Source organism: Micromys minutus (genome assembly GCF_963924665.1).
Source record: "Micromys minutus genome assembly, chromosome: 11".
Classification (NCBI taxonomy): domain Eukaryota; kingdom Metazoa; phylum Chordata; class Mammalia; order Rodentia; family Muridae; genus Micromys; species Micromys minutus.
In genome coordinates this window covers 53,242,254-53,264,302 of record NC_137980.1, presented here as the reverse complement: position 1 = coordinate 53,264,302, position 22,049 = coordinate 53,242,254, and the positions used below count along the sequence as shown (strand labels likewise).

Genomic DNA, 22,049 nt, shown 5'->3' with positions numbered 1-22,049 from the left:
CTACTGTAACAAGTGCATACCTCCTAATAATGCCATTCCCTGGGCCAAGCATATACAAAACACCACAACTTCCCCTCAGAGGATGCTGTTGTGATTTATTTTCCATTTGGAGGATGTGAAGGTTGAAGCTGTAAACCAGGGAGGGCCATGTCAGGGCAGAGCCTGGACAAGAATAAAGGTGCCCACAATCAAGCCACCCTCCTTGCTTCTAAGACTCTGCTGCCTCAAGCTTCCTGCACTCCTTGCTTTCTTGGTTTGCATGTGAATTGATTTTACAATGCTAAACTTACTGTCTGATGTTTGCATCACATAAAATAATCTTTATGCTGTTGTTTTAATAAAGTCTCACTTTTTTACAAGGGAGAAAGAAAGTACCATAGTGGAAATGTCTGGTTAGGTTCCCCCCCCCCAAATCCTTGCCTGAAGACAGCCTGACCTTTCCAACTGTGGGTTGAGAATTCACTTTTACCCCCTAGTGACCATGGCTCAGAATTGTAGGCTAAGGACCTATGGAAAATGGCATCCCAGGTACCTATAGTGAAGTGCCAGCTATAACCTGACCATCTGGATCTGTTAAGTTGCATGGTGTAGGGAAGCTGGAGCTAGCAGATGGAAATGCTAGTCAGATGGTCTTGATATGGGGAGAATAGTTTAGATTACCCAGCAGGCTCAGGGCTATCACAGGGTCCTCCCAGGTGACATGTCAGAATAAGAAACCTGCATTCCAGTTCTGCTAGACAGAGATGGAGGAGGGGCCCGGAGCCAGAAGACCAAGAAACAGCCTTCTCCCGAAGTCTTAGCATAGGACAGCAGCTCTGCCAACGACTCAGTCATTCTCTCCAGTAAGACTTGTTTAAACTTCTCAACTCCAGAGGGTAGGAAATGCAGTTCAGTTAATACTCTGCTTGCTTGGGCATCCATGAAGCCCTGGGTTCTCAACAAACCCAGTGCTCAACAAAATGGCACGTGGACCTGTACTCTCAGAGCTTGTTAGGTGTGAAGGCAGGATGATCAGAAGTTCAAGGTCATAGCAAATTGGAGGCTAGCCTGTGCTATAATGAGCCCCTATATTAAAAAAAAAAAAAAGATGACAAATCTTTGAGTTTCTAAGTGTGTGGTGATTTGTCGTAGAAACCCTCTAAGAAGACTCAGTGGAGGGGAAACTCAGATCCTGATATTAATTCTCACAAGGCTTTCTGTCAGTTCATTTACTCGATGTTATTCATCCTTTACTATGTTCCAGCACAGGGCACAGGGTTGAGCGGAAGACTCCCCTGCTGGGGCTGTTGGTAGAGTACCTTGCATATAGGAAGTGCTTGGCCAACAGCTTGCTGCTGCTGCTCAGACCTGCAGGTTCTGGAGAAGGTGTTGGTGAAGATTCTTCCTTTGTTTCCCCTGGATGCTACCCAAGTGTCCCCCGTGCTGGACACACTGAAGAAGAGGAAGTATTCATGTCAGAAGCAAACACCGAGTGTGGCATTGGTCAATATTTGTACTTCTCCTCACTGTGTGTGATGAGTGTGCAAAAGGCCCTGGCCTTGGGCAGTGGTAGGCAAACCAATGCCAAGAGTGGGGTGTTAGCAACCTCAGATGCCTTATTCTTTCTGCCTCTGAGATTGGGGTTGGGGTATTGGCTCAGAGGCAGGGCTATCTCAGGAACACTTGATGCTGTCTGCAGCCTGTTAGCTCCATAGGCACCAGAACTTTCTGGTGCCAGTCCCAGGTTGGTCTGGGCTCCAAGCCTGGTATTTGGGCTGGTGTGGTGAGCAGGAATCTTATGGGGCTCTAGAGTAGGAGAACATCTTCCAGATCACTTGTGTGTGTGTCCCAGGTGAATCACTGAGAGGGACAGAAGGGAACTCCACTGCCTTGTGTGCATATGTGTATGCACATGTGAGCTCACATGCGTGATACCTCTATCCCAAAAAGCAGCCCACTGAGTTTACACACGCAGGCACCTCAAATTACTATCCTAGACTCACAGTCCCTTTCACTCAATAGCCCAACATACCTGTCCACAGAACTCTTCATGTCTGTGCCTGTGAAGTGACATCATTAACCAAGATGTCACTGTGCCATGCCACCTATACACCCTCAGACACCCATTTCCCTCTGATACCAGTCCCTTCGACCTCATGTGTGTGCTTATACAATGGTGCATCTGCAACCTCATGTTCACATATGTACTGGCTGGTTTTGTGTCAACTTGACACCAGCTGGAGTTATCACAGAGAAAGGAGCCTCAGTTGAGGAAATGCCTCCATGAGATCCAGCTGTAAGGCATTTTCTCAACAAGTGATCAAGGGGGAGGACCCAGCCCATTGTGGGCTGGTGGTCATGGGTTCTATAAGAAAGCAGGCTGAGCAAGCCAGGAGAAGCAAGCCAGTAAGTAACATCCCTCCATGGCCTCTGCATCACCTCCTGCTTCCTGACCTGTTCCAGACCTGACTTCTTTGGTGATGAACAGCAATGTGGAAGTGTAAGCTGAATAAACCCCCAACTTGCTTCTTGGTCATGGTGTTTTGTGCAGGGATAGAAACCCTGACTAAGACATATGCATGCTATCTTTTCTCTCACACAGGATAGGCTACTCCTACCGTGACAGATGTGAGTTTGGAGATCCCTGGGTGTGACAGGGAACACTGGGTCCACCACACTGTCTTCTGTTCCCTTTTGAGTGAAGACTCAGTGTGTGACCAAGATCAGGGCTCAGAGTTGGGGCTCAGGGCTCAGGTAGCCTCCTGCCCTTACTTAAAGAGTTATTTCTGGAAGCACTTGGAGACACAAGGCACCCTGGGGCACCCTTTGCTCCACCTTGGCTGGGCCTGGGTGGTAAGGTGAGTGAAGTCACCTGGAGAGAGTTCTTCCAGAGAGCTACAGATACTTGAGTGGAAACAGCCCAGTTCCAGGGTCTCTCAGCAGCCGGAAGCCATGCTTGTCTGCGTGGCAGATGCATCCCACAGGGCCATGGAGACACTTGACAAGGTCATGTTTGCAGGGAAAACACTGGCAACCACAAGCAAACCGGCCGCTCCCTAGCTTCTGCTTCGTGGTCCGCAGGTTGCGGGGGGGGGGGGGGGGGAGGGGGGAGGGCGGAGCCTCATAAAGCAGCCTGGGCACCTGCCCTCTAGGCAGAGCATCTCTAGGCTGAGCATCTACCACCTTCAGAACCTCTGAGGTAGGAATGAGCTGCGTAGCTCCTTGTCCCTCAGGTCCCGTGGATGCCATCTCCAGCTAGTCCCTTACAACAGGCTCCACCTGTCCCTGGCTTTTCAGGGAACGCTGACAAGTGCCATCTTGACAGGCTTTCGGCTAGCCCATCGGAGCACTACAATCCTGCAGTGGGGGTGAGACCGTCCCCCTCCCAGAGCTGGGTACCCGTTACCATTATGCTGGTCTGGTCTGGGGGGAGCTAGGCCACTCTTGGGTCATTCTTCATTTGGCTAGATTGACAGAGATGGGAGTTACCATGAGTCCTCCGTGTTAAGATCCAGACAGCTGAGCAGCAGGGTAGCCTGGCAGAATGGGGTGGACACTTGACTGTAAGGTGCTGAGTCCTTTCTGCACCTGCACCTTCCATACCCCACCATGATGTCATCATTATCTTCTGGTACTGCTTGGGTCTTGCTCCCCCATCTCCCCACACCCCTGTCTGCCGTGTCGACTCAGGAAAAGCTACATCTTCCCAAGGCAGGTGCAGTTCTTGGCTAATTTTAGACTCTCTCATGGTTTCTTACAAAGCAAGTAAATCCCAACACGGAAATGCAAAGTGTATGTGTTTGAGGTGTGGAGAAGGGCTCTGAGCATCACTCTACATGGGCACAGGCTGGCATGAGACATGAATGCCCAGGGGTGGGATGGACGTTCTGATCGAGCTCCCTGATGCTTGTCTCCACCCTGGCCCACAGATCCTGGTGCAGTGGTTGGGCAGCCATGGCTGGGGCACACAGTCTAGGCCTGCTGCTGTTGCTGCTGCAGGCTGTGGTTACTGTCTCCTTGCCTGTCGTTGTGGTCCGACTCAACAAGGCAACACTGGATTATGGTAAGAGACCTACGAATTTGCCACCCGGTGCGCTGGTGAGAGCCAGGTCTGAGTGAACACGAACGTCTCAGAGGATCTGTATGTTTTTTTATTTTTGTGGTGCTTGGCATGGGACCCCAGGGCCTGGTGCATGCTGGGTCTAGCCCAGGCTGTCCGAGAACTTGTGATGCTAGTATTACAGGTGTGTGCCAGCAGAGGACCTGGGTTTGTGTTACTGTGTCCTGCTGCTCAGCAACTAATTAGGGAGACTGTGGTTATCCGTAGTATAAAAGGCAAGTGTATACACACAGCTGTGTCCTTGTGCCTTGTGTGGGCATATACTTAAAAACAACAAAACAAAAAAATCAAGACTTATTTTTAAACATTAAAAAATTTGTAAGACAGTCTTTTTAGGTAGCCCAGGCTAGCCTTGAACTCTCAGTCCTCTTGCCCTAGCCTCCCTGAGTGTTGGTATTACAGGCTGTGCCTGTCCCTGGACCTAGGTCAGCTAACTTGTGTGGCTGACTTTACAACTGTGAGTTCTTATGAGTTTGGAGTGTCAGGGAGATGTGATTTGAGCGCCAGGGAGGGCATGTGCCCATGGCATGTGTCTAAATGTGTGTGGACCTCAAGTGCACACATGAACATGTGTGGCATCTGTGCTTACATATGGAGCCAGGAGAAGCATGTCTCCCTTGTGGTTTCTCTTCTGGGTGCTTTCAAGTCCTACCCTTTCCCATGGAAAAAGGCACACAGAGGAAACTGAGGCCCACAGGGCAGGACAAAGTCAAATATCCCAGCACAGAAATCTTTATTTCCCACCAGCTGCCTCTCAGAAAATGTTTGGCATTCCATCGAAGTGGGGCCTGGAGATGCTTTCACAAAGATCAGATTCAACTTGATTAGCGTGAGAGGGACTCCATCCAGATTGGAGAAGGGACTTTAATGCCATGAGCCAGCAGCGTTTCCCAGGGCACTCAGCTCTCTAGGACCTCACATCCGGGCAGATGGACAGACAAGGAAAGTGGTCAGTGATCTGTGACTGATCACAGATGATTCACACACAGTGGGAATGGCTGGCTGGAACATGATCTGAGGATGGGGTGTCTGCCCTGCCCTCTGCTTGTTCTGTGCAGGGCTCCTTTGTCCCCAAGTCTCCCTGGCTCATCTGCCTGTGTTTGTTCTCAATGGGTGGAAACCTGGCAAGAAACCTATGCAGCCCACGGTGCTTCCAAGCCTGGATGGGTGGCTTCCCATGGAGTCCTTCCCACATTACCCCAGGAGCCCCAGAGTGCAGGCCCTGTGCCAGGGAGCACTGTGAATGGAGTCCACAGCCCAGGTGTGAGTCTCAGCTCGGCCAGGCTAGGGTGAGCATGGAGGTCGTGACCTCTCTACTCTTTGCTTGGAGAAACTGAGGCTCAGATAGGACCAAAGAGATTTCATTATGCTAGTGAGTCTGAGCCAAGTCCCAGCCTTGATCTCAAGCTTCTTTCTAGAATTATGGACTCTCTTTTTTATTTCATTGTATCTTTTAGGTGAGGGAGGGGTCAGTCATCAGGCTCAGAGTCAGGCTCCCGTGTCCAGGCCTGCCTTTCTCTCATCCGTGTTCTCACTTCCCTGTAAACTGGGCCTAAGAATAAAGTGCTCAAAATCATGCCTGGCACACCTGGAGCCCTGTGTGAGGACAGCCACCATTAGTGTGAAGGCCCACTGCGCCAGCACGAGGGGCATTTACAGTGGCCCCAAGAGATAAGCACTGTAGTTGGTGCACATGTAGTGATGGGAAAACGTGGCATGGACCAGCCATGCAGGCAGTGATCAGTGGAGCTGGGATTTGCATCCAGCACCTGGGTGCATGCGTTCAGGAGGAGGCTGCCCCTCCTCTCTCCTCCCAGGGGATGCCTCTTCAGAAACCAGGATTGGTTAGTGGTTCCTTCAGCTTGGTGACTTGGGAAAGTTCAGGCACTCAGAGGACTAAGGATTTGACTGTATTGGAGAAATGGGGCAAAGAAGGGGTGGGAGGGAGGACATGATGAATCGGGCACACTACATGGGCTTTCATGATACAGCCAACTCTCCCTGTGTGCCACTCCAATCTTGTCCCATCTGGTACCCGAGTGCTCCACCAGGACAAGGCAGGTGATGGGTGGTGGGTTCTTCATGCTTGGTGGATCCAGGAACTTGACCTCACCCTGCCCTGGCCCCACAGTGTCGGACATTGGGAAAGCCCCTCTCCAGAGGGCCCTGAAGGTCACTGTCTCTGATTTCATGGATCCAAGTGGTGAGGTGCTTCAGTCTACCAGGTGAGTGCTCCCACCTTCCAGAGAGAGTGCTCCAGTACTCCTGCTGCTAGCTGGAATGCTTTGCTGGCCAAGGGAGTGAGTGCTTTGGCTCACTGGGAGTGGGATCCTAAATGAGCTTTACTAGAGAGCCTCAGTTGGCACAGCGTTCTGGGCTATCAGGTGAGCCTGTGGGTCTATAGCTAAGTAAACCTCTCCAGGTCAGAAGGACTCATTGTCAGGTGTGAGGTTATAAGAAAACTTGGCAAATGCTGTCATCTGGTAACTCTGTATTAGTTCACAAGTTTCTGCTCTCAGGGGCTCAGACTGTGGCCCTGGGGTTCACAGATCTGGTAAGAGTACAAGCTCCTTCCTCCAAATGTTTGACACCAAACTTAGACACAATGATAATCCCAGCCCCCCCCATGCATAAAGATCCAAAGTGGTGGAGACACCCCAAGCTAAAACACCATAGCCACTGTGCCTGTTCTCCTGGGGGATATCTAGCTATTGCAAGAGTTTTGGGTGTTCAAGAAATTTGTCTATTGATTTATCAACAAATCTATCTACTTACCTATCAATCAACTATAATTTTCTTTCATCTTTGCTCCTGTTTTGTTTAAGACAAGGTCTTGCTATGTAGCTGAGGCTGCCCTTAAACTTGCAATCTTCCTGTCCCTAAAACATGGGGATCAAGGGCCTGAAATGCTGTGCCCAACGTATCATTTATAGTCTTGCATGCTGGAAACTAATACAAAAACTTAAAGACACGAGAACAGGGCACAGGTCAACAAACAGGGAGCTTGGAGCCACCAGTTTGAGACTCCTAAGGTAGAGATGGGGTGCCATTTTTAGTGTGTTAATGGCTAGGACCTGAATAGTGCACTGGATAGAGACCCAACCACATGGAAGTTGCCCGGGGATCCTTGCTTTCAGCATCAGGAGCATATCCAGGAATGCTGTGGCCAGATGCAGGAGGCTTAGAGTTGGGCTTGTGGTAAAAGTCATAGATCCGTATCACCCCAGGCTAAAATGAGACCTTTGAAAGTGGGGCCACATTCTGATATATAAAACATCCTAAACCTACCCCTGCCAACTGCTGGGCAGGGAGAACGTGACTTTCACTTATGCAAAAAGGAAGTCATGGAGTCGCTGGGAGTGCCCAGTAGCTTGGGAGTAAGGGGGTTTCCTGTTGGTGAGTGTCAAAGGTAATACTGGAATCTAAGGCTAGAATACTCTGGGAATTTCTGAGTTGCAGGGACCTCAGTGTCTCTCTCCCGGACCCCATGTTTACAGGGATATAGTTGGAAACTGTTAGAAACACACACAATCATTTTGCTATGTTGTGCATTCCTCCCACGATGGAGAGCTAATCACCTCTCTCTTGCCAATGGTCCATCCTCTCATCAGGAAGCCCTTCTTTATCACAACAGCATTAAGGTTGGCTCAGGGGAGTTGGTTCTGTGCTTAATGGGAGTTCCTCTGTCCCTCGGATTCCAACCCCACAGGGTCCAGATTCTGGATGTCCATGTGCCCTTCTTCTACTTGAACTTCATTGCTGGTTTTGGGGTACATTTATCAGCGGCAGCCAATTTCACGATCAAAGTCTTTCGGTGAGTGAAGCTCTTTGTGGGGGGTTTCTCCCAGGGAAGAGCAAGGGGAGAGGGATAAGGGTATCTCCATGGCCCCTTGGTATCACCTCTGGTTGGGGGTGAGACAGGAGAGAATTCTGGAGATCTTAGTCCTGCTCCAGGATCTGTACAGATGGTGGAGATGTCTCCTGTTTCCTCATCTCACTTGACATGAACCTTGCAGGTGGCTGTGAGGGTTTCACTGGATGGATTTGGAGCTTTAATTATGGTGTTTGGCCCCTTACACAGTGCAAAGCACAGAGGAGGTGCTCAATAAATTGTGTTGACAGCATCATTTCTCTGTTCCGGGCAGCTTCTGTGTAACTGCATTTAATGCTTAAGTTGTGATTGACATTTCAAGGGACCCTTTGTCTTTATTGCTTTGCCCAAGCCCTGTTAGGGTACTCCTCAGCGCTGAGATGTTAGGGTGCTCCCAGGCTCTGTAACAATATAAGTGAGCACCTCTGTGTTGTGATGGTTTGAGTGCCCTGTGGCACTGTGATAAATACCCACCAGCACTTAGATGTGTTAGGAGTGCTCTCTGTGGTGGGTGCCGAGCTTGCATTCTCACAAAATGAGATCTTGGAGAGTCTAGCACAGTGCTGTGAAGCAGGCACTACCAATTTCCTATCCATTTCACAGAAGGGAGAGCTGAGGCTCAACCTGGCCAGTATCTGGCCCAGAGCCCTATCACAGGAGCAACAGGAGGCCTAAGTCATACCCATCTGCTGTGCTGTGACCCTGAGTGTGGAGCTCTGGAGGGGTGACCCAGGCTGGGGGATCTATGCAGTCTTTATACACCAGAGTGGGCTCAGGTCTGTCGTCCTGCAGTGTTCCAGAGCCCATGGAGCTGGTGCTGCCTGTAGACTTGCTGGCTGATGTGCACGTGGCCCGGGACTCTATCGGGACCCTTGTGCTCAGCATCCCCACCTGCTCTTCGATCTTCAGTCCAGCCAGCATGTTGGGTGGCAGTAACAGGTGGGTTTCTGGGAGCCCTGGGTATCAGGGATTCCTGGTACCAAGGCTGTGGCATTGTTACTTGAGTTTCTTACTCAAATCTTCATCCGATGGCCACAAGTGAGGAGATTCCATCGTCACGCCTGTACTATGATTGAGCACAGTGAAGCTCAGAGAGGACCAGGGGCTTGCCTGATGCCAAATAGCCTGTGCCTGGGCTACTTCCCTGTGTCAGCTACCAGCACACACTAGCCAGTTACTACTAGTCTCCTTGATACGAAGCCAATCAGCCTGGCTGTTGGGACCCTTACAGGCCATGCCCCCTGCAGAGGTGGAGAGTACAGGTTTCGGGGGTGGGGTAGGACCAGCCAAGCTTTGTGTGGCAGATGGCTGTTCAAGTCAGCATCTGAGGTTGGCAGCAGCTCCCACATCCAGCTATTATGTGCCACAGGAGTCAATCTCCATGAGCTCCACATCATCTGACCAGGGGTGTGTAAAGGTCCCCATGTCACAGGAAATAAATGGAGGTCCAAAGTACAGGTGATTCAAGGCAGATGACCTCACCATCCCATTGCTTGGGACCCTCTTCCCACTCACCATTATGCCTGCTCTTTCCTTAGCATCTTCCACTTTCTGGGGGTGAGCCCTAAAAGAACTGCACCATTCCCACAGAGCTTGACCTTTTCCCCAGAGAGCAGCAAATGCCCAGAATTCTGCCCATGCTGGGTCCCTGCTGTCTGCAGAAGGGAACCAGGTGATACAAACTCACAGAAATAGCTTTTCCTCTGAGAGTGAAGAGGGCTGTGGCTGAGACCAAACCAAAGAGTCATGGGTTCTTCTGGGCCACTGTTGAGAAACACCAGCATATAAACCTGTGCCTTGTTCAGAGGGGAAACTGAGGCCCAGAGCTAAGCAGATGCTCTTCAAAGTCTCACAGGCACCGGAGCCAAGGTGACGAAAGACTTGGGATCCCAGCTCTACTTCCCACTCCTCACCACCTGAGTAGCCCTTGAGCTAGCCAGCAGAGAGCATGGCCATAATGGGATTTTCCAAGGTCCCCTGTCTGTCTTGTGTCTCTCCCAAGCCTGGCCTCAGTCATCACTGTTTTGGGCTGCTTCCAAACCGTGAGAGGAAGGATACCCTTCTCTGAGACACATGCTCCTCTGCTGTGGGGTTGTGGGTACCGCTGTTCTAACACTGCATGAGGCATGGCATGATCTCAGATGGGCATCTCTGGACTGCTGGCTGAGGACAGAGACTTCCTCCCCATCCGTCTGTGTGGTTCAGCCAAGATCCATGCCAGGGGACTCAGACACGTTCTGTGCCACTTCCACAGGACCTCTCGGAAGCTGCTGGACCTGGTGCAGGAGCACATTAAAGCTGACCTCAACAACAAGGTGAGGGGTTTCTGCTAGATGGCTTAGCTTGGAAGGCCTGAAACATGAGCAGTGGGGCTTCAGGCCCTGGGGAAGGGGGCATTGTATCTCGATGTGCACATGCGTGCATGTGCTTCAATGCATGTAAGTGTACGTGTGTGTCGCGTGCATTCTTGTACATGTGTGCATCCATGTATGTGATGGTGACCTCAGCTCCCTCCCCGCCACTGTGCAATGGACAGGCCAATCCTGGGTGGGAGTACTCATGTGTAAGAGGAATCTAGAGCTGGAGACTGCAGAGCTAGTCTGTTGCCATGGTTGACATTGTAGGTCTGATCATTGCATGCAGCTAACTTGGTGAGAGACGATACCCACGGGCCCAGAGTCCCACCACAGGGGAGTAGGTTCTTCTTCCCCAGCCTCAATCGGCCCACCCATAAGGGACAACAGCAGGAGTAATATCTACCTAGTGTGTCATTTCCATCCCAGAGATGATGGTACTGTTCACAGGCGATGAGCTCCCTGGCCTGCTCCTCTGCAGCTGTTGGCAGCATCCTTGGCATGCTGAGGGGTGAGAGGCCTCTGAGGGGTGATGACAAGGACCCACAGCCCTGCTGCTCCTCACCCACACTTGTCCCTCACCACAGCTTCCTTTCTTTTGCTGCAGCTGTGCCTGCATGTCTATGGCCTGGTCCAGGATCTCAACGTTCATTTGGGCACTTTAATTGGTAAGACCTGGAACCCAGGGTGAGGGAGGGCTGGGCCGCTGGGCCCTAAAAATCTTCAAATATGCCTCCCCGGACCTGGAAATGGTGTGGTTTTCACTGCTGGCTTCTGATTCTAAGCAGTGCTCTCTTTTCAATTAATCTGAGAAAAAGGAGGCTCACGGTAAGGCCACTGACACAGGACTCTCCAAAACACATGGCTATTCACAGAATCTGGCAACCTCCAGATTCTAGAACCAACTCTGATTCTAGAATCTACCAATTGCCAAAAGTAAAATAAAACCAAATGGCTAATCAGTGAGCATTACTGTTGGAGAAATTAAGCCTCGTTGACCATCAGGATCTAGAGTTGTTCCCACTGTCAGAGTCTCCGTGTTTTAGGGGGAAGAACCTCAGAGTTGGGGGGAGCTTCCTTCATCATTGAGAATGGCTGGTGAAATGAGGTGTGTGTGTGTGTGTGTGTGTGTGTGTGTGTGTGTGTGTGTGTGTGACTGGAGGTGTTGGGCCTAAGGCTTGCCTTGGCTATCATGAGGCTGCTCATGGGTATGGAGATGTATGCCTTTTACTTGGATACTTGGATGCTTGTTCTACAGCCTTCTCAAAAAGGACACACATGTGCCCATTCCCCTTGGGTACTGCATGCTCATTAATTCTGACTTCTGAGTCTTGACAATGTAAAACGGAGGTGGGGAGGAGAAAGAGAAGGAAAAGGAGGAAGAGGAGTAGGAAGAGGAGAAAGAATGAAGAGGGGGAAAAATAAGAAGAAAAGGAGGAAGAAGAAGAGGAGGAGGAAGAAGGAGGAGAAGAAGAAGAAGAAGAAGAAGAAGAAGGAGGAGGAGGAGGAGGAGGAGGAGGAGGAGGAGGAGGAGAAGAAGAAGAAGAAGAAGAAGAAGAAGAAGAAGAAGAAGAAGAAGAAGAAGAAGAAGAAGAAGAAGAAGAAGAAGAAGTTCTTGTTGCTACTGATGAGCTGAACTGTGTGAACAGCTGGGCCAGTCTCATTGGAGTACCTTTTGAAGCTGGATGTAAATGCCTTGGTGTGCAAAGAGCTGAGTGCTTATCCACAAATTCCAACTGTTATGTTCCATCCCAGCATTCCTCACTGTCCTCACAGTGATCTGCACTACTGTTGGAGGACATTGGAAGCTATCTGTGTGACTTTGTAGACAAACTGTGGTAGGATCTGAAGGCCAGAGAGCAGGACTGTCCCATCTTCTTAGCCACAGGCACCAGTAGTTAAGGACTAATATCAGGAGGCATTACATGCTGACATCTTATCTACTTCAAATCCTGCACAACCTTTTCCTTCCTAGAACCCACTCAGCCCAGGCTTGCCAAGGGCGTTATCACTTTCCTCATTAGCTATTTTGAAGCTTCATCTTCAGTTTGGGGCCACCAGCTTTGCCCTGACTCTAATGCCCTTTCTATGACACTGTGACTCGCTTTGTCAGTCTGAGCTGCCACAATGATGCTCAGTTGATACAAACAGGGACAATGTGAGGGTTGGGGGTGGTCAGAGGATCCAGCGACACAGGGCAGGACTTAACTTGACCTGCAGCGGGTTCTTTAGTAGATAGATGGGCTGTGCTGTCATCCACATGGGTTATAATGGAAAAGCATGGCTAAGAGCTATGTCCTCTGTGGTGACGAGCCCAGGCTGCTTTCCCCTTCTCAGACATCTGTCCCCTACTCTGTCCAGTCTGGAGTCATCTTGCCTCCTTGATGTCTCCTCTCCACCCAAGCTTCATAATACCTTAAATAGGAGGTGGCAGAAGCTGAGGCGACTGGCCTGGACCTAAAGGACACGCATTGGAACTGTAGTCCCACTGCTCCCATGCCGTGCGACCTCAGGGAAGCCACTCATCTCTGTGAGCCACGCCACTACACCCAGAAATTAGGGCTGAGAATTCCCAGCTGTCTCATGTCTTGGCATTGTGAAACAGCGCGTGTTCAGGGCCTGACAGGCAGAATAGGCAAGGGTGTGCTCTTCCTCTTCTTCAGCAGGCTTGCCTTCAGCAAGGTGCCCCGTGTTTGTGTTTATTCCAAAGAGCAGCTCTTGCCTTTGCCTTTGGTGAATTAAAAACATCTAATAGAGAGATTCTAAGGGGCCAGCCCTGGAGGATGATGACGTGAGGCTTGCACACCTAGAGTGCATAGTGGGAGAAGCTGTGAGTTCTTTATTGTATATAAACAGATGTGCACTGTAAATTGGTGATGTAGGATTTTATGTGTTTGCAGTATATAAATATGTCCCCTAATTTGCAGATGTAATATGGAGTAGTTAAAGCAAACTCATTAATATACCTGTTACCTCAAATCTTTAGAGTCTATTAAAAAGCATAGCTCAGCTTGGTGGTGGCGGTGCATGCCTCTAATTCTAGCACTCAGGAGGCAGAGACAGGTGAATCTTTGTGAGTTCAAGGCCAGCCTGGTCTACAGAGCTAGTTCTAGCACAACCAGGGCTACACAAAGAAACTCTGTCTTGAAAAACCAAAACCAAACCAAACCCAAAGAAACCAACCAACCACCATCACCACCACCACCACCACCACCACCAAAGCACAGCTCAAAGGGGTGTATTGGCTAGTCACATGTTTCCGTAAGGCTGTATAACAAAAATGTTTTACTGTGGTGTAAGAAAATATTGTAAAAGGAGCATGCCTAAGCTCCTGGGCTATATTTTCCATTTCCTAAATATCCACATGACCTTAATGGTCTATGCTTTTGAAAAAAGTGCAGTAATTTGACTCTTGTGGTGTGTAGTTTTCTGAGTGTTGGCAAGTGCAGCACAGTCTACTAATTCCCACATCCCTGCTCGCTGCTCCTTCCACTTTGCCTCCACACTGTGAGACTCGCTTGTAGACAAGGAATGGAACCACACTGTGTTGCTATCACAATAAAAAAATCTTCAAAATATTAGAAAGAATAAAATTTAACCCAGATGAGACAAAAAGCTGAAGGGGGTTATGTGCTTATATACTTCTCAATATGTCTTTGTGTGTTTTAATACATGCATATTTTTACATAAAATATCAAATATAGTTATATACCTAAATATAGCAAAATTATACACAGCACATAATATATTTTATAATGGGTATATAAATATATAATAGATATGCAAAATATATATGTGTATCCATACACATAGCTATATTCCTGAAAACCTGGGCCACTGGGGCTAGTTGGAATGGCTCAGCAGTTAGGAGGACTGACTGATCTTCTAGAGGACCTGGGTTTGATTCCCAGCACCCACATGGCACACACACATACAACTGTCACTTCAGTTCTAGGGAATTGAACACAACACCTTTTTCTGACCTCCACGGGTATGCGGCACACACATGGTATATGGACATACAAGCCCATTTATAACTATAAAAAATAAAATGATTAGAACCACCTGGGTTATCCAGGGCTTTGAGCTATGGCTTGAGCTATGCTCTCTGTTAGAGGGCCGCTGGCCTGCTATGCCTGCAGCCATCTCTGGGCGTGTGCTGCCTACCTTTGTAAGCTTCCCAGGCAGAAGACTGACCCATGAGTAGACTTACACCCCAGGCCTCTGTGCTCTGCTTCCCTGCGAGCTGCCTTGAGGTTCTGTATGAAGTTAGATCTGTAATTCCTTACTCTGGCATCTTAGTTCCTGAAAGGAGACATGTGATTAGGTGAAGAGACCAAAGTCTTGGGAGCAGGCTGACTTGTGTATGTAGTCTGGGGTAAGAACAAGCCGAGCATACTGTGCGTGCACATGTGTGTGAAATAACTTTGGTGAACTCTGTGGGGAAGGAAAAAGAGATGGGGGAAGCTACTTGTCTGGCTGATCAGTGGGGACTCTTTTTTTTCCTGTGTCCCCTCCTTGCCATCATTAGATGGTACTTGCACCTGGATTGAGCTTTTCCCTTCTGTACTTTGGGCTCATCCCTGCTAGAATTGTGTCTGAACCAATCAATAAGTGGATTCTGGCACATGCCTTTGAGGAGGGCTCACTGGGCTCTTAACTCTTTTGTGGCCTGGTTCTGGCTGAGAAAAGATGTCAGTAACTTTGCTGGCTTGGTGAGGGACTGGTGCTCAGTGCTTTTCTGTTTTCGTGAAGGCCTCAGTCCCGTGGGCCCTGAGTCCCAGATCCGCTACTCCATGACCAGCAAGCCCACCATCACCAGTAACTATATATCCATAGATATCAGAGTAAGTACCCCCTGGTCAGCATGGCGCTGGCATCATTAGCATCCTGGAAGGGTCCTAAGAAGGTAGGGGATGAAGGGTGGTTGGTACTCCAGGTGGGATTGTAGCTTAAATCTTTATTGTCTGCTGGTGCCTGGAGCCCTGGGTCTGTTACAGGCCCTTGGTTCCTGATGTTCTGCATGTGTGCTCCTGCCTCTATTCAGGCTCTTCTCTTCCTGCTTGGCAAGCCCATCCTCCTACCCCTGCATGGTGCTCACCCCTTTTCGTTGCCATGGCCTTCGGGTGGTGAAGGAGCCATGGCAACCATGGGGCTCTCCCAGCACCTGTTCGACTGTGCCCTCCTGATGCTTCAGAAGGCTGGTTCGCTCAACCTGGAAATCACAGGGCATCTGGTGAGGACTGGGTCTGCCACCCTGGTCATGTGGCAGGGTGCCCTGTGGCCTATTCTGGGGTCACTCTGTAGATGTAGAATCATGGGCAGTGGACAGCTAGAGTGGGGGCTACAGGATAGTTATTGGAAGGAACCTGGGGGTAAGAAACCCTACCCAGGAGGCCAAATGGAGGCTTTGCCTGCGAAACTGCTTCAAACCCTGCCTTGATGGGGGGCTGATTTCAGAATTCAAAGAACAATCCTCTGAACACCTCCGTGCTGGGCCAGATCATCCCTGAGGTAGGTGCTGTTTCTGCTTGTTGTAGGCCAGAGGCTCAGGGATTTGGGTGGGGGTTCCATGGGCTCTATCTACCCTAAGCACAATGCCTTGAGGGGTGGGGAGGAAGAGGTAATGGTGGTGGTGATAGGGGTGGTGGTATCAGCACCTCTCTCTCCTCAGCCCATCTCACTTAGACTCTCCTCTCCACATTCGCCTATAGTCTACTGAGTCATTTTTCTTTTCCTCTTACCTCCCTCCCTGTAAGATCTAGCTCAACATCAGTGGCACACACCAGTAATTCCAAGACCTGGGAGGCGGGAACATCACCAGCCCAAAGCCAAGGTCTATATCAAGAGTGTGCCTCAAAATTAAACAAAACGGCAGCTCAGGTATCCTCTCTGAGGAGCTTAAGTTTGGCCCAGAGGCCTGGGCTGGAGCCACCTCTGAGCTTAGTCATGACAAGGGGCTGATGGCTTATTAACAGCCAACGTGGAAGACTGAGAAGCAAGGGACCTGTGCTACCCTCTCTCCCCTTGATGTCCCAGGTGGCTCACCTGTTCCCGGAGCCTACACCGGTGGTACTCAAAGTACAGCTGGGTGCCACACCCGTGGTCACACTTCACACCAGCAACTCCACTCTGCAGCTACAACCCTTTGTGGAGGTCTTTGCTGCACCGCCAAACTTAGCCTTGCAGTTCCTCTTCTCCCTGGATGCGGTGAGTGACAGGCCAGGCAGAACAGGCTGGGTTGGGTGATGCTCCTTGAGACCTCACGCGCCTCTCCTCGTTTGCTTTGATTTATCCCCATCTATCTCCCGAACTTGCCAGGACTTTCTTCCCCAGGACCTTGGCACTTGTGGAGCCCTCTGCCTAGGGCCGTCTCCCTCTGCTTTTGGCATGGCTGCCGCTGCTTCGTTTTCAGTTCTTAGCTTAAGTGTTTAAGCCTTGCTCAGAGCAGCCTTCCTGGGCCACCCTGTGTATGAAGGTCTCCAGCACTCTCTGCCTTTGTGTCAGCTTCCGCTTTCTGGAAAGCTCCTGTCTCTCATTACTTCTGGAAGGTTCCCAGGGAAGGGCCACCACCTGTCATCTTCACACTGTTGTTCCTCGTAAAGTGCAGGTCTCAGCTCCACAAACATGCATGGTTTGCTCCGGTGGGGGAGGAGCGGGTGGCTCCACAACCTTCCTTCTCATTGGCTCTCCTCACAATGTACAGATGGTGAACTTGGACCTTCAGCTCTCTGTGTCCAAGGCAAAGCTTCAGGGGAGCACATCTATGCTGGGGTGAGTGGGCCTTCTGACCCGGCAGCCTCAGAATGCTCTCAGACTTAGTGATGAGATCCTCAAGGGAAGCTGGCCCACCCTGAGTCTGTCCCTGCTTTTCTTTCAGGGGATTCCAGCTCTCAGTGGCCACCTCCAATGTGGGCTCCGTTGATGTGAGTGGGATGCTGGGCTGCCTTAGGCCTTGAGAATGGATGTAGACGCGTAAGAATGACACATACCTCAGTGATGTCATAACTGGGCTTCCCTGGGAAGCCCGAGGACAGGGACATACCTGGTCTCCATTTGTCCTCGCCTCACTGACTGTGGGCAGATGATTGACTCAGCTCAGCCCTCAGCCAGAGATCATTGGTCAGTAGACAGTTGACACTGACTGGTCCCTCATCATGTTACACATGGTCAGGCTCCTGCCACCATGCACATGTTCTTTTGTCCCCATGCATCCATAGTATGTGAGTTGACATACCCATGCCCTCTAACAGGTGTCAGTTTGCCTGTCAGCCTCCTGCTGGTAACTCTGATGTGAGGGCTAGAGCTCTCCCAGAGCTACTGCTTGACCCACGAGGCTGATCTAGTTGAGGATTTGATTGGGGCGCAGCTGATGTGATGTATACACCCTCCCTCCTTCCTCTGATATTTGTCCATCTGTATGTTTAACTGCTTTTTTTTGGTCTTGGATGCTGCTCCCTCTACCAACACCCAACCCTTGGCTGTGGCTTCAGATGGATCAAGTACACACACTCATAAGCAATGTGTTCCAGAAGCCCCTGCTGGATCACCTCAATGGTGAGTCCTGTTCTATACTGCTTGGACCCCCTTGAGCACACACCCTCTGTGCCTGTCCATGTCCCCAAGCCCCTCCAGGCTCAAACATTAAGGCTGTTGTCTTTGGGGTTCAGCCGCCTTTGCCTCTTGGAACATATTCGTGTAGCCAATACATTGTCTTCACCGAGCTCCTGATTTCATTTTAGCTTTTTATCCATAGGATGAGGAGGATCCTGCCTCCCACTCTAGGTCCCATAGTGCTCTCAGGCTGCCAGCACAGGGCTGGTTGCAGGTGGGACTTTTCCTCCTAACTAACTTGGACACGTCTCTCTGCAGCTCTCCTGGGCATGGGGATTGTCCTCCCCAGTGTGACCAATCTCCATTATGTGCAGTCTGAGGTCTCGGTCTGTGAGGTAAGAGCCTATTTATAGGGGAGGAAGTGTCACCCCTCCCGGAGCTCACCCACATCTTCCAAGCTTACACACCAAACCTTAACTGTAATGAGATGGAGGAGTTAGGACTTGAGAGGCCCCTGCTGGGAAGGGCTCTCTGTTCCTCACCACACCTCACACCAGAGGCTTCAGGTCTTCAACTGGTTCATGTCCTTGTGTCCTGAGATGGCCTCGGCCCCTTGGTGTCTAAGGTGAATGGTAGAGAGATTAGTTACAGCCTGGCAGGCAACTCTGCAGCTGGGTGGATGAACTTGGCAACTCCCTCAGCCTTCTGTGATTATTGTCCCTGTGTCTGGAGTCCTAGGCCCAGCAGAAAAGTCATCGTGACGCAGCCAGGATGACACCCTATGATCTCTTTCTGTCTCACCCATGGAACTCAGAGCAAACTCCCTAAACAGGCTGAGCACAGGACAGGAAATGGGATCCAGGTCCAAAGTGGTGCCTGCCAGTGTCTGTCCAGGGAAGATGCCGACCCTAGCTCTTTAAGAATGGTGGCCTCGATATTCTGATAACACACTCTCATGAAGATGGATAAACTAGGGTCTGAGGAGATGGCTCAGTAGATAAGTCCTTGCTGTGCCAGTATTCACACTGGTCAGGCCTGGTGGGTCACCTGAAAACCCAGCACCCAGGAGGCAGAGGTAGTGGATCTCTAGGGTGAGCAGGCCAGACTCACATGTGAGCTCCAGGTTCATTGAGAAGCCCTGCTTTGGTAAACAAGTCAGAGAACAAAGAGGAAGACATTGGATGTCTACCCCCAGCATCCTTAGGAGTGATTGTCAATGTATGCGATGAACGCACACACCACGTACACATAGACAATGCTGATTCCAGTCACTGCAGAACAGTCCGTCGAGTTGGGCTGTTGTGGGACGAGTTTTGTGACGATTCCCATTAACAGTTCTGACCCCTCCATGGTTTGACTGTTCCTCTTTTTTATCCTTTTCTTTTTCATGTCTATGTGTACGTGGTGTGTGCATTCATCGCATACGTTGACAAAACCTCGATTGAACCTCCCACACACACCATACTCTATGGTAGACACCAAAGAGTCAGTAAAAGAACAAATGAGACCCAGTAACCATGCACAGGTAGTTCAAAGTCAAGGATCATTGTTCCTGTATGTCAACCATTAACCTCCTGTGGCTTACGCATCTATTTTAATTAGGAGAGGGGAGAAGAGGCCTTGGACTAGCCTTGAACTCCTCAGTAGCCAAAGGTGACCTTGAACTTCTGATCCTTTGGCTTCCATCTCCCAAGTTCAAGGACTTTAGGCCTGTACCACCATAGCCAGCTAAGTTTTTTAAAAATTTAAAATCCAAGTCTTCACTTGCAGAGTCCTGTTTCAACAACCCCATGTTAAATGAATGGGTGGATGGATAGACTGACAATGCAGGAGTGGGGATGGCCCTTATGGGCCTTAGGAGTGCTTATTTCAGTTGTGCAGGATGGAAAGTATGGGAGGTACAGGGAGTGCCCTTCTCTGCCAGGGAGAAGGGACCCAGAGACTCTGTACTCCTAGTCAGGAAACTGCAGTGCCATAGCCCATGCCTGGAGCGTGGAGCATGTGCTGGCCTCAAGCTGGCCTGGCTCTTTTTTTTTCTTTTTAAATTTAAATTTAGTTTGTTACTTATTCACTTTACATCCATCCTAGTCACCCCTCCCATAATCCTTCTCCCATCCTCTCCTCTGAGCAGTTGGGACGAAAGTCTTGTGGGTGGGTTGGTGTCTCTGTTGCTCCACTGGGGTTCCTGCCTAGTTACAGGAGGTGGCTGGCCTGACTCTTGAGGGATCTTATCACCTTCCTCCATAGTCTCATGAGGTTTGTGCTGCCACTTAAGACAGAGCAGGTGACTGGGAGCCCATGAGGTTATGGCTTCTCCTATGAGAGTACTACTTAAAAACAGGTTGAAGGGTCAGTCGGGGGTCCTCTATAAACCTCTGAGTTTGCTGTGCTTTTGTTGCTCCTCCAGGGCTATGTTGTGGTATCCAGTGGACTTGCCTTCCAGCCCTGAGCCAGAACCATGAGAAGAGCTTTTGTCCCCAAGCCTCAAGAGAGAGCCATGTCGAGTCATCATCAGCAAGCCAGACAGACGGCCTGTCTGGCCTGTTAATCTTTGTTGGACACCCGGGTCCCTCTCTTGCTTCTTCTCTTCTTCTTGTGCCCCCTCCTGGGGAGGAGGCTACTGGATGTAAGCTGTGAAGACGTGCTTCTCTCAGCATTAAATATCTTCTCTTGAGCTGCAACTCCCAACTGATTGTGTAACCGAGGCTAGCTCTCTTTGTACAGCCCGTGGGTCATGGCTATCCTCAGAGCTTCTCCAGAGAAGAGGAACACAGGGGCCTCTTGCCATGACTTTCTGATTACCACATCTGTCACCTTTCACCTCCTGTTCTGAAAGAGGACCCTGAAGAGTGACAATGATGAATGGAAGGTTATGGGTAGTATATGACTCTGCAGGCACTGTGCCTTCTTCTGGTGGGAGTCCAGCAAGGAGGGGACACCCAGAGTTCCAGAGCTAGACAGATCCTCAGTTGGAATCTTCCTAGTGTCTGAAGACTATGTCTGGGTCCTCCTCCATTTACCAGCATCCCCTGTGTCTATTTTTGTCCCTGCTTCCGAGATTTCAGGTGGCAGGTTCACAATCTTTTCAGGCTCCCTTTCTATCTTTGGCTTTCTTGTTACAAGTGAGCTTTTTGTTCTAGGAAGCAACACCCGATTCTGGGCTCTGGGCTCAGGCACTTGTCTAAGTCTTGTTCACTGGAGAGCTTCTGCGACCCAGTGATGACTCACCACAGCATGAACTGGGCAGAGCAAGGGCCTCGTGATCTTCTCCCTGATAGACTAATCTCTAAGCAATGGATTCCTTCCTGGCTGAACACAGGGCTCATGTTCTGTGTGTTTTCTCAAAGGGAGTAGAAGGTGCCTGGATTTTCAACATAAGCCAGCAAAACCCTGGGTGCTACCCCACCCATCCACCTCTTCCAAGGTTATCTGTAGTCTCAAGGGCAGCAGGGAGTGGCAGGGCTCAGCTCCATCTTGGTGATGAGAGGAATCAGGGAGGTGTAAAAGAGATAAAAGGGCAGTCTACAGCATCCTTCCTTGTGATCTCACCCAGTACCATGTCTTTTATTGAAGGGTGGCATTGCTAAATTAATTAACTTATCGATTTTATATTTACTGAGTAGGACATACTCCTAAGCTAGGTGGCTGAGGGTTTGGAGAGACAAAAATCCAAGAAACAACCCGTGTTGGTGGCTTTTCTCCTCATTGTGAGGAAAGATGTGACAAAAGCCACTTATGGGAAGAGAGTTTGACTCTGCTTCAGGTTTTAGAAACTGTCCCCATCTTGGCAGGAGAGGCGTGGTAACAGGAACAGCTCCTGTTGTGACAGAAGCCTGAAGCTCTTATTTCTTTACATAGTGGCGGCTGATAGGGGACAGAGAACTGATCTGAACAGGCATAACCTTCAAGGCATGCTTCCAGTGTCCCAGGGACCGTGACCCAAAGGTTCCACACCCTTTAAAACAGCATCAGCCAGGGACACGAGCCAGTGAGTGTTGAGAGAGTACGTAGAGAGTTCTCGTTCAAGCTATAACGTAGCCCAAGGCCTTAAGGAAGCTAATGCCAGGATAAAGATTGAAAACTAAACATGCAGAATCCACCCAGCAGCCCATCATTCCCCTCCACCCTTTCATTTATTCATCATTTCTTACACACACGCACACACACACAC

The 22,049-nt window shown here is 50.0% G+C and overlaps 1 protein-coding gene across 1 annotated transcript; it reads left to right on the top strand.

Annotated features, from left to right (window-relative positions):
- Window positions 1–3,933: 3,933 nt before the first annotated feature.
- BPIFB2 (BPI fold containing family B member 2) lies at window positions 3,934–20,327 on the top strand (the record flags this gene model as incomplete). Its single annotated transcript, XM_080925573.1, has 15 exons — window positions 3,934–4,042; window positions 6,231–6,324; window positions 7,809–7,913; window positions 8,763–8,909; window positions 10,225–10,285; window positions 10,932–10,992; window positions 15,080–15,171; window positions 15,372–15,560; window positions 15,785–15,838; window positions 16,364–16,534; window positions 17,031–17,098; window positions 17,205–17,250; window positions 17,818–17,881; window positions 18,197–18,273; window positions 20,286–20,327. The coding sequence occupies 15 exons, from the start codon at window positions 3,934–3,936 to the stop codon at window positions 20,325–20,327; spliced, it is 1,380 nt and encodes a 459-aa protein (XP_080781699.1).
- Window positions 20,328–22,049: the final 1,722 nt, after the last annotated feature.